We start from the raw sequence: 12,979 nt of genomic DNA, 5'->3' as shown, positions 1-12,979 counted from the left end.
ATCAGCCGCATGAAAAATCCAGTCTTAACACTTTATGTATTTAGGCCCTTAAGCCCAAATAAGAATGTAAAATTTTAAAAATGTATTTGCCTGACAAAAAGAGACACAAAGCCAAACAAGTTAGAGATAAAATCTTATATTATTTGAGCTGTAAATCACTGCTATTCCATGACACACTAAAAATTAACAGTTGGATTGCACAAGACCAGAAACTATATATTCATAAATAATGTATGACCTAATGTGTTTACATGGCACTCGCCACCAGACTGTGAAAACTTAGCTCGGCCGTGTCTCTCCCTGCAGGTCAATAAAGTTTCAATTGAACCAGACACTGCAACTCGACAAAAATACTGGCGCTGTTGGGAAAACTCAGTGTTTTAGTTTATTATTGAATTAAATGTTCGGCAGGTTCATATTTCATGTAGCAGAGTGAGTGAGCGAGAGTGAAAAATGCAAGATAAGAATAATAAATGTTTTCAAGGGTTACATGGAAATCATGTTAAACAAAAACGTTCAGGCACAAAGTAGGGAGCTATGAAATGAACCTGGCATGAGCATTTGACAAAAATAAAATCTTTATGTCTCAAGACACTTCAGTCAAGTTGAAGTGAGACTAGTGCTGAAATGTTTCCCACATCATTTTTAATGAATGTATCTGAACAAAAACATACTCTCTAGTGAAGAATGGGAAACAATTAAAGGTGTGTGTGTGTGTGTGTGTGTGTGTGTGTGTGTGTGTGTTTGTGTGAGCGTGAGATAGAAAGAGCGAATGAGAAACACAGAAACAGGCAGGGAGAGAGAAAGACGACAGACCTCACTCCTTGGCAGAGGACTCAAGTCCAGATGTGGAAGCTGTGTGTATTATGTGTCTACATGTGCGTGATGAGTGTGTGTGTGCACAATATTCTTTTCATTATGAATAATGTGTAAAAGGTCCATAGCATGAATATGCAATGTGTGTAAAAAAAAGTGCCATTTCCTGCTGGGACTTCACTTATCATTTAAATGTAAAAAGCAAGCCCCAAAATCATCATTCATGACATATTTTGTAAGTATGAATGCTTAAATAAAAACAGGTGGGGCTCATAATTCATAGTATTATTTGCTTAATCAGTATTTATTCAATAATCAGTCAGTGACATCAAGTACAACTTTAAGATTTCTGACTTTATGGGTTGAGTCAAAGTAATGCCCCAGGGGAAGCCAGTATCTACAAGGAAAATGAAAAGCGTTAGTTATGACAGAAATAAAAGTACTTTACTTTTACTATTTATGGTCTCATCTCTTCATTTTGATTCAGTATCTTGTTTCTGGCTTCTTCTTGTCTTCCACTGTCTCAAAATGTTTATTTTTCATGATATGTAACGTCGGATTTTGACTGTTTATTTCATTCTTTTTCACTTAAAGTCTCAACTTTCTTTTACTCGTGTGAGACCAAATAACTTTTTAAAGATAAACTAACACATTCCTCTGACGGATTAAGAGTTGAATTTATCAATGTAGCTTATGGTAGCTAATGTTGGAAACCTTTTGGTAGTCTATAGTTGACATTTGACATGGTTATTGTACATAAACCTGCTTCACTCGAGCTATGAACACAGTGAACAAACTGACTCAGTAATGTCAGTCACAAAACAATACAGAGCTAAATGTGTATTAGGATTAAGCTACTGGTCATACTAGATGAAGTAAGGTTGTAGCAGCAAAACAACGTTTTACTACTTATTGATTCAAAGGTCAAGTTTTAAGGGGAGGAATGTTTAGAAAGAATTTTACATAGACTTAAATTAAATAAAATGTTTGACTTATTATCTCATAATCTGGTATATATGTTTTATTTCGTAAGTTTTTCTGTAATGGGCTTCAGTACACCCCTCTGATTGTTTTTACAGTAAAGAAGAAAACATCTTTAACACCTTTTCTTCATTTAGTTTATAGACTTGCCTCACTGGGTAACAATGCAGGTCCTCTCTGCTGCTCTTCTTACTTTGTCAAGTGGAGACAATAGAGTAATACTGTATATGAGTCATATTTATAAGGAACTGTGATTCATAATCTTATTACCATAGAAAAAGAGAGGCCGAAAGATTGTTATGGCAGCATTCAACACATCCTGCACAAAAACCACTAAATCTGCTCTCCTTAACATGCCTTGAAATAATTAACGCAAAGTTGGCGTCCCTGCCAAATCTTTCAGATCAGGGTGCTGTGATAAATCTCTGTGGGAGAAAATTTGATGTGGGATTGTTTCCCTGATCTACTAAATTTGTGTATGGCAACTTAATTACGTCTCAATGCTAAGCTCGTGTAGTGTTTTACTACTCTGGTGACTCCATGCTGGCAGAATGCTTGCTTCCCTTCACTAGTGGGGGAAAACCTTTTTATTTGTGGTCTCTGAATCTTTATTCTAGGCTACTCATAAAGCACTGAGATGAGTGATATCATGTGGTCTTCATCAACAAGGGAGCTTTTTTGTTTGACTTTATAGTCATTTAAATGGAAAGATTAAAGGCCATGACACACAGGCAAGGTTAGAGAGCAATGGGAACTTCAGCCGACAATTTTAACAAGCCCTTATTTTTTTTTAAAGATACTTTTCTCTACTCGCAGAGCACAAGAGGGTCCTCACAGTGACACAACTCAAACTTTGCAGCTCACATATTGTTTTAAAGTAGATGTTTGTTCACTGCAAAAAAAGAAAAAAATGTCAAGAATTTGTTGCAGGACAACTCCACTGATTTTACTCATTAAAATCAGTTTAGTCATCATTAGCACTGCTCAGTCTGTGAAAACAGTTAAATACTGTCATCTGTGGATGATGTAAACAGGGGTTACCAGGCATGGAGAGGGTGTAATGAAAAGATGCTGTTACATTATAGGATGTGCAAGATCCAGTACTTTTGGAGCTTGGACTAAATGTGCTTCTCAATATAATAATACATCTCTACAATCCCATTTACTTTACAGAAGTGAAAAAAAAAGTGAAAAATAAATAAATAAAGTGCCCCTTTAATTAAAGTCCCATCAGAGCAGGGAAAACAAACCTCTCACACACATAACTGAACTGCTAAAAGAGTTCTGCTCTGAAATGAAGAATTTGAGTATAAAATGCAGGATAGAACTTTTATTTGATTGTTAGCTTTTCTTTGCTTTTTCTGTCTTTTTGACTACAACAAGTGTGTCAGTGTGGGCAAATACAAACATGCACAGGAGTTGAAAATCAGGATCCTATTGGAGGATAGATCGATCTAGTGATCATCATACATTACTGAAACACATAGACAAGTCTGTCTTCCTTGCACCACTGCATCATCATTCTTACCCCCATCATCATGAACTTTTTTAACTACAACTTTAATCAATACAATTCCACTTTTGCTCCACACTCTCCAATAGCCCATCTCATCACCCTCATCCTCAGCATCGCTCCTCCAGTGAATATAAATGTTCTCCCTCATAGGGGGCGCAGGCTAAGTGTTTCTGCTTTCCTTATCTGAAAGGATCTCTATCCTGCTTTAACGAGGCACTTGACCTCCCTCGGCGCTCTCCTACTCCCTGGCTGACGCAAAAAAGTGGGCTGGCGAAGCGCTAAGTGCAGTAGTTTAGAGGACTATCGGTGCGCACCGAAACATCACTAGTGAAGCAGACTTCATTTAGAGCGCCTATCTTGGGTTCGGCTGTCTCTCTCTCGGATGTTATACTAATGCAAATACCTTGGCGGAGATAACCGGGATGTGTACGGATGTGTATGAGAAAGACAACACTTACGCTTCCTCAAACTTGTAGCAACCTCCTCCATTCAGTAAGTTGAGAGGTTGATGAAACTTTTTTTTTGAATGAGTATCCCGCCGCTGGCTGGCACATCTGGACTCGCGGACGTCGGAGCTGTCAAGTCCAGCGCCAACGTTTAGCCGGACCTGACGTGACCCCCCCCCCCAACACCACTCTTCTGTTTTTTTGTCCTCCCTAAACTTTAAGGCGGAATATGGGACTTTAAATTCTTGTGTCTTTATTTTTAAAACTTTTTTTCTTTCTTCTTTTTTTTTCTTCTTTTTTCATAATTACAAGGCACAAAATGGAACACTCAGTCCTCAGAATAACATGCGTCTTGGTGATTATCTGTCTCTTGGATAAAAGGTGAGTTGAGTTTGATAAGTAATGTCTGAATTCAAACAAAAAAAGTTAATATTTGTTTAATGCCCTTAAAAGCATCTCTTGTTCTTTTATAAAACTGTTTAACAACTTTATTTTTTTTTATCATGTCATAAATTATTAGTTATCAAGAGGATCCTGTGAAATAAACAATTATCTACTCTAACAACATGAAAGTTCATTCATTCATACAATTCTCGCCGACCCGTGCTTAAAAAAATAAAGGATGAAATATTAGTCTATGTTTTCACATCTACTGCCAATTATCTGCTTCCCATGCATTCTCAAACAATGTTGCCAATCAATAAAAAGTTTCCCTTTGGAAAGATAGTTGTTGAAACAGGTCTACTCTCAAAGCAGGAAACACAACAGGTAGCAACAGAAGACTAACTGGAATTGCAGGGACTCACAGTTCAATGCCACCTATAAAGTAGGGCAAGCCATGCAAATGAACAACATTTGATGTCACTGCAAGTTTTTTTTTTTGTGTTGTTGATTCTAACTGAAGTCCAAAACCGCTGGTGGATTTTTCTGAAAGAGCACAGAGATGGTTTCTGAACTTTAATGTCTTTTGAAAGAGGCTTGCAGGAGAGAAACATGCAGAAGTTCCACATGTTGATGAAACAAAAGAAATAGTATGCAAAGTTTCTGCAGCTGCATGAGTATGTGTGTACTGTGCATGTTTCCCTACACCTGGTATTTGTGTATGCACGTCGGGGTGTGCTTGAGGATGTGTGTAAACTGGCGTGTGTGTTCCCACAGCCATACATGCCTCTGATTGTTTGTCATAGTCATACAAACACTGTGACGCACAACCTGTGTTTTACCTGTAATGATAATGAAAAGAAAAGGCTGGCCAGCTTTCAGCTCTCAAGCCGTCATCAGTGCAGCCTGTGTTTTCCTTGTTATTGCTGTTACTGTTTCTCTGTGAAGTAGAAAAGAGCTTTGACCACTGTCAGCTCAATTACTGTTGTTCACATGATTGATCTGCAACAGAAGGAGCAGATAGTCGCACACAGAGACCCACCTTGCAGCTAAAAAGTCAATGAATTTACATGCTAACTGATTTCCTGGGGCGATTTTACAGTATGAGGGAGGTAATATGCTTTTTCCTTGCTGTGTATCCAAAAGTGTTACTAGAACTATTGGATTCATGCCGACAGAGTGGATGCTGTTCCCTCACCCCCCACTTAAACTCACCTGCACTGTTAGGTCAACACAAAGTGAAGCTTAGGAGACAAAACCTGAATTTTGCCTAAAAAACTCAAAATGTGAATACAGCTTGTTGCAGTTTTTGGCACATGTATTTAAATCAGTATGAACTTACATCCATCTAGAAGCACCCACCAAAGCTTTTGCTTTTATTCTGTAACTAACTAATGCTTAAAAATTAAGCATTAGTTATTTTTGTTACCTAAACAGATCATAGTGAGTCAGTCCTTCCAGTTGGTTGTTTATATTGGAAATGGCTTTGCATGATTAGAAAAAAAAACAAAAAAAAAACAAGCAGATTTGAGATTTCCTTTTTAAACCGCAAGCATGTGGTGATGGTTTTTCAGGATTCAACTACAATAGGGATTATCAAGTCAGGGCATCTGTTACTGGTACTGTGGAAACTGGGCGTGGGGTGACAACCAACAAACAGGAGCAGAAAACATTTATGAGCAGTGTTTGTCTTGTTAATAACCTGACCTGTGTGCTCCATGCAGGGTAGGCTCCAATGAAATCTTGGGCCTGAAGCTCCCCAATATCGACCCGATCCTGAATGCCAACACGGTGTGTCTGACACTGCCAGGTTTGACGCGACGCCAGCTGGAGGTGTGCATGCGTAACCCAGATGTGACAGCTTCTGCAATCCAGGGAATTCAGATTGCCATCCATGAGTGCCAGCACCAGTTCAGAGGGCACCGCTGGAACTGCTCCAGCCTGGAGACTAGGAACAAAATACCCTACGACAGCATAGTCTTTAAAAGAGGTCAGTTTTTATGGTCACAGTACAATATATTTTCTATTTCTTGTATGCAAAAAGCCAATTAAACAAAACTTGCAAGACACCTTCAGGGCAATGAGGTGTAAGCTACAGAGGTAAGGTGTCACCATAGGCTACTTTATGAAGAAAACAATGGAGTACATGGAGGCATGCAGTTCAAAAGTTTGGTCTTCAAACAGGTTGTGGTTTCATCCTCAAACACACTTTGATAGAATACCTTGAAAGGATAGGCTTAGAAAGATTAGTAGCCACAAAGATACACATCCTAAACAAGCACTGATATAATATTATTCCCAAACAGTCAAAAGATTATCAAAAGGGATCATTTACCCCCATACTGTAGATACAACTCTTGAATGGTATCACACAGGAATGAAGTCCTTCAAATGGTTAGGCTATCTCTAATCACCTCAACGTATCTACTCAATAGCCCGTACAATAGAACAGGTAACTTCAAAAGCAGTTAGTCACCTCAAGATTACCAAACCTCATGCAGATCAGTTTTCTCTGACGCTTTGTAGTGCTTGGAGCTTTGCAAGTCAGCCACAAAGGATGAAAGAGGATCTTTCACATTAGGAAGCCTTTAGATGGACTCATCCCAGGTTATTGACTGGAAAAGGCATCAATTTCTTAGTTGCCAGAGTTCCTGGTTGGATGAACAGTACAGAACGTGGCTGGTAGTTTGAATCTTGAGTTGAGTTTGCTTTCAGTTTCCAAAATGAGGAAGAACTAAAAGCTGAATTATTAATAGATTTCTATGCAAATGCTGCATGAACATCTTTAGAAATGACTGACAATCAAGGCTATAAATTGTCTTTAGCAAATGAATTTCTAATGGAAGAACCCTGAGATATTTAAATGAAGTGCATCATAGTACAAATGGATTACATTTTAATATATTGTATTATAGCGCATAACATTTATCTGTTAATTTAAGTTTTGAGTTTTTGTAAAACAACGTGTATACACCAGACTTTTTTTTTTTTTTGAAGAATCCTTTCACATAGTGGCACCGAATTGTTGATGGAATTCCCCATCATAAAAACACTAACTGATTAAATACGACAGATCTTTCCTGGAGGGGTGTTGCCATAATTTATGTTCTTAATCTGTGTGCAACGCAATCATGAAACTTCATGATATGAGCACTCACCCTATAAATGTATAGCTTTCCACTCCTGTGGTACCAAAAAACTCTTAACTATACTATATGTTTACACACCTCTCGTCTTACTTTCACTCCTCACTGACTCATTGAAAGGCTGTTTGTCATTATTAGTAGAGGCAGTTGCTGGTTGTCTGGCATCCCTGGTTTGCCTCGGGTGCAGAAACTCCAAACCACTGACATAAACAACCTCTTTAAATCGGATGATTCATCTGTTACATGTTGATACGTTCCGCTCCACAGAAGCTAAAAAATTGATACAAGTTAACATGCTGCAGCCATTATTGCGTGCAGCTACTGCAAAAGGGCAGCACATTCACTGAGAGAGATTTACAGACATGGATTAGATGGAATTATGGAGATTAGCACAAACTCTCAATCTAACTACTCATAGAAAAATAAATGACTTAGTCACACACAAGTCTTATGTCTTTTTGCTTCATAATTAATATGCTAAAACAACAAGTTTATTTATGGTTTTAAAATCCAGTGAAGCAATGTTTACACTAAGATACAAAACCTTCTAGGAAAACTGATACAAGTGAAACACCTTTTGGGGATTGGAACCTAGCCTCTTAAAATATTCTTTCAGAGATTTCTAAAATCTGATGTTCCACAAAGTTTCTGAGTTGTGTATTGTGTATCAAGATCTCTGCAGGTCCATGTTTGTTTTAGTGTCTAATTTTACATCAGATGCTGCTCAGATCCTCTGTGGCTCTGCCACGTATCTATCTGCTGATGGATCCTGATAACTTTTATGGCCCCCTGTTTAGCATACATTAAAAACCAGGCTAAAGAGGCTGCAAGGCAAGATAGACAGAAATAGGAGAATTTCTCTCACTTTCTGTCTGTCTTTCTACCTCTCTTTCTCCGTCACTATGTCTGTGTCCTCCCGTGCTGGGCTGCTCCTAATGCTTTTACTTCCCTTGCCAGTGCAAGTGCTTGTGAATTTGCTCTCAGCACTTTCCCAACTCTCTGCGGCAAAAGCATAAACCTGTTTAGTCGGTTTCTGTAACACAAAGTGACAGTTTCCTTTGAATCTTTAATTCATTTTGTCACTTCCTCTGCCATCAGTTCAGCCGGGCGTGCCGCAGCCGGTGAATTATTTGTTAGATTGATTTGTTCCTACTCTTCCGGGGGCTTGCGTTGCAGAGCCCGGCTCAGAGCAGGGCAAGAGCTAAAACAGGCTTTCTACGGATAAGGATGTGCCTAAGTGCCATCCCTCTCACTTCCCCCACCTTGTGTGGTCAAGGTGGTAGGGTGGAGGGAGGAGGTGGAGGGGGGGCAGATTGTGAGTAAGTGAGTCAAATTATATATAGTCAGGACAATTTCAGTCTTTTTTTTTTTCGCAGGTAACCATTGCCACCATTTATTCAGATGTTCAACTTTAAAGCTGCTACTTGTATGTTGTTATGTTAAACGGGTCGCTCATAGTGACGAACCCACAGAGAATTATCAGCCGACTTTCCAGTTCCCCTCAGTTTTACAGAGCGTTTTAGAGTCCTTATGCTCATTGTTTGGATTTACGACCAAGCAGCTTTATGGTTTTGGTTCAGTCTCACTGCTCTCATGTTTCCAGATGAAGTTGTTTTTAGCAAATAAAGCACCGATAAACCCACTGTGTGCTACTTTTCAAGCACCAAACAGCAGACAAAGTTAGCAACTAGCTGGTGAACATTTCCCTCAGGACTTGGTGGAGACCAAAACAGAAGTAAAATTGGAATGAACATTGGATTTGCATGCATCAGGTGAACACAAACACAAGCTGTGAACACCATCATTACCCCATATCTGCTGGAAGGTTTTACGAACTAGGTCTTCATATGAAGTGTTTACAGCTTGTTTCCATTTGAGGCAGAGTTAATGTCAGTTAATGCAGTGTTAAAGATGTTAAGTTTCAGATTGCAGATGTGAAACAATGGGGGTAATGTTTCAGGCTTGTTGAACTGAGGACTATCAGCCTTGCTAACTGGAGCTGCATCTGGTCATCTTTCTGCTTTTTATAAAAAAGTTATCAGGAATTCAGACCAAAAACAGCCACGTATTAACACATCCCTGCATTAAACCTTCACAGGGGGCTGCCATAGCCGGGGTTGTTGTTTAAGGCTGTTTAGGGGTTAATCTAGAGTCTTGCCGACTAACATTGTGGTGTAGTAAAAGTTGAGCTTGGTTCAACTTTTTTGCCAGATGACCCTGTGATGTTTTGGGCTGTGTTGATTCCCCTGCTGCGATGAGGGACTGGCTCTATCCAAATGAAAAAGAGGACTCAGCGCTCAAGATGGTCTGAACATGGCCTAGCACTGGTGCAGTACAACGCTGCTGGAGAACACCATCATCTTTTTTCTCACTATTATACAGATTATGAATACACAGCTTCAGATACGAAAATGTAACTTTGCTGGTTACCCAGACAGGGGTGTATGAATACAACTCTTGTAATTGAATGTATGCATTTATGTATGTCGATATACAGTAGTCGCAATACAGCGAAATCTGCAGTTGTAGTTGCATGAACAAAGACGGTTTCTCATTTACTCACGGTAATTGTGCTGCGTCCAACTTTTAGTGCCAAATATACAAAAGCAAAGAAGAGCAGCATCACAGCAAATGTGTCAAACTTTACATTCTAAACAAAATAATATCAATTTTACTTCTACATATAAATAAGGAAGCAACATCAAACGGTGCTAAAAGGGGCAGTTCCAGTTAATAGTTTTTTTTTATTTGACTCCATCAAGCAGCCTGAATCATTTCCCTTCAAGCAGTGTGCTATAAACTCCTAAGTGGTTTCTTTTCATGTTTTCTTTACAAGTTTCCATTATAATCTTCACTGTTTTCTACACCAGTAAGTGAATGCCAGTGGGGCTGCTTTTATGGAACCCGAGGGCACCATGCTCACAGGCAGTAAGCTGAGATCTAACAACAAACACTGTAAAGGGTATGAGTGCAAGTGCTGCTGTCGCACTTCATCCTTCAATACTCACGGATTCCACAATTAGACATGGATTTCTTTGTCACAGAAATATATCAGCACGAATGGGGTGAATGTGTATGTGTGTTTATATTGCCAGTGCGTGTGTGTGTAAGAGAAGACTACTGTAACATTACTCTCCTGAATTACAGATCAGTTGTGGTGGAATTGTACTCATTACATGTGCCGCATGCAAGTTAGACTTGCTGTCGAGGAGAACGGGATGTGTTTATCTTTAAAGGGAAAAGCAGTCACACGTCGTATAGAGAGATTACATGCACACACTCATTTAACCACCTCCTCTACATGCAGTAGTCCAATTTAAAGTGATTAAAAGGCAAAAGCTGGGGGTACGACATAATCAGCGTCTCAAACCTAAAAACATGCACTTACAGTAACACATAGTTTGATCCTAAACTTTCATTGCAAGATATCATGTCATGATCAGTCAGGATCTGTCAGGATCAAACGCCAAACATCTGATGTCACACAGTTGGCCAGCAATGACCAAGTGTCAGAAGAGCAAAAATAATGGTTACAGGCTGGATGGAAAGCATCGAGAAAGAGTTACAACCAACCAAAATGGTTCAAAAGGTCAAGAGGTCGTATTTAGTACAGTGATATCAGCACAAATTTAGGATCTAGCACCATTCTACTCATTTAGATAGGTAGCACATGTGGGTAGACAGCAGTGAGTTGCTCAACCACATATACAGGATATGTCTAGTAGGACAGACAGAAGGAGGCACAGCATTGTTTTGTGTGTGAGTCCTCTGTGAGTCCTCTGATGGGAGTGGTGGGGGTCTGTTCATGTTCAGCAGGCCCACAGAGACAAAGTACGCAAGTGTTTGGAACACTTAATTGCTCTTGTCCCAGATGTTTCCCCTGGTTGTATGATTCTCGGCATACAGTATGTGCATCTAAAAGTGTGAATAAAGCCTTATGTGTATCTTTGTCAAAACAGAGGAATTATGTAAAGTGCAAACTCACTAAGCATTATGACATGTGTTGCTGACAGAGAGGTTAAAAGCATCCCTTGTCTTTCTTGTCTAGCTGTTGTTAAACTGAGTTTTAAGGCTTGGAAAATCACATGCCATCTTAAAGTTGTATCCAGCAGTTTTACAACAAAACTTTATTGAGGGGAATTTTGTCGCTATTTCTGATTTCAGTTAAAAATAGAAAATGCACCACAACTAAAACACCATGTAAACAGCACCTAAATCTGAGTTTGCATTGTTATCTTGCAATGTCATCGCCCATGCTCCATCTACACGGTAATCCTCTCATTTCATATGACAGGTTCATGACACATGCACACTGGTATGTTCTGCCTGCAGGTTACTGAAAATGTGTTACTATTTTATTCATTATTTATTATTATTTGTTTGTTAAATACCATCTTAGAGCACTCTATAGAGGCTTCTTATAAGAAACATGGCAACACTGCAGAATATTGACAGAGTACTGATGTCATTTTGTGTTTCGTGTGTTATTTTGGACATAGCAGTAAATCACAGTGTCATTTGACACTTCTTTCCTTTCACAATCTCTGTTTTCTGATTGCGACACTTCACGTAGCTATACACTTGTACATTAGGCAATATATCAACACCACTATCCTGGCATTTTTCCCCACAGGTTTCAGAGAGAGTGCCTTTGCATATGCAATTGCAGCAGCAGGTGTGGTGCATGCAGTGGCCAACGCCTGCTCCATGGGCAAACTGAAGGCATGCAGCTGCGATGAGAAGCGGCGTGGGGACGAGGAGGCCTTCCGCATCAAACTGCACCGTTTGCAACTGGAAGCCATCCACCGAGGGAAGGGCATGGTACATGGCGTTATGGAGCACTTCCCTGCCGACCTGCCGGGTCCCCAAGACTCCTGGGAGTGGGGCGGCTGCAGCCCTGATGTGGAATTCGGCGAGAAGTTCTCGAGGGACTTCTTGGATGCCCGCGAAACCTACAAGGACATCCATGCCCGTATGAGGCTGCATAATAATAGAGTTGGAAGACAGGTGAGTAGTGAGGGAATCTGAAGTATTCTTGTTTCTCTGTTTCTTCTATCCAATATTATATATAATTACATAGTAGATAGAATATCAGAATATATATAGATATATATATATATATATATATATATATATATATATATATAGATATATATATATATATATATATATATCTATTCACACACCACACACCACACACCAACACACACACACATTTATATAAAAAATATACGCAATAACAGGTGGAGAGGAGAGAGAGGTGGGTGGAGTGCTACGGGCCAAGATAACGCTACAGTGCAAACACAATTTGATTTTATTGGCGAGCTCATCAGTGGCCTTTCAGTTTACACTGCCGTTTATTTCTGCTGGCAGAGACGGTGTGTGTGTAAGTGTGTGTGTTTTTATAGGGGTTTGCGTAAGCTGCGCAGTAATGGTTACCTAGATCAGAGTTCATGTCTTCCAAAATAATTGCTTAGTTATTTTTTTTGATGTTAATTATAAGGTATTAGAAGAAGATGATGTGGGTGAAAGTGATTAAAATTGGCTTTTTCAGTAGCTGAGTTGAATGAGTTGTCATTTATTTTCTCTGCTTGCCATTATTTGTATAGCTGTGGCTTAGTTGACATCACTTTACCAGCTGTATTATGTCACTGTTTTGTTGTTTCTTCTTTGGGGAAACTCCAGAAGACACT

The 12,979-nt window shown here is 39.3% G+C and overlaps 1 protein-coding gene across 3 annotated transcripts in view; it reads left to right on the top strand.

Annotated features, from left to right (window-relative positions):
* Positions 1–3,616: 3,616 nt before the first annotated feature.
* wnt10a (wingless-type MMTV integration site family, member 10a) overlaps positions 3,617–12,979 on the top strand; it is a 24,967-nt gene continuing 15,604 nt past the window's right edge. The window contains exons 1-4 of one of the 3 annotated variants that reach the window (XM_019262880.2): positions 3,617–3,805; positions 4,072–4,140; positions 5,865–6,130; positions 11,920–12,293. In XM_019262880.2, the coding sequence (XP_019118425.1) occupies positions 4,079–4,140; positions 5,865–6,130; positions 11,920–12,293 (702 nt within the window). In that variant the 5' untranslated portion in view covers positions 3,617–3,805; positions 4,072–4,078. Of the gene's footprint in view, positions 4,141–5,864; positions 6,131–11,919; positions 12,294–12,979 lie in introns of all 3 variants that reach the window. The other 2 variants (XM_027291283.1, XM_019262881.2) reach the window with 2 other exon arrangements.

The sequence above is a fragment of the Larimichthys crocea genome, chromosome XVIII (assembly GCF_000972845.2).
Source record: "Larimichthys crocea isolate SSNF chromosome XVIII, L_crocea_2.0, whole genome shotgun sequence".
Lineage (NCBI taxonomy): Eukaryota > Metazoa > Chordata > Actinopteri > Sciaenidae > Larimichthys > Larimichthys crocea.
This window is presented reverse-complemented; position numbering and strand designations above follow the sequence as displayed.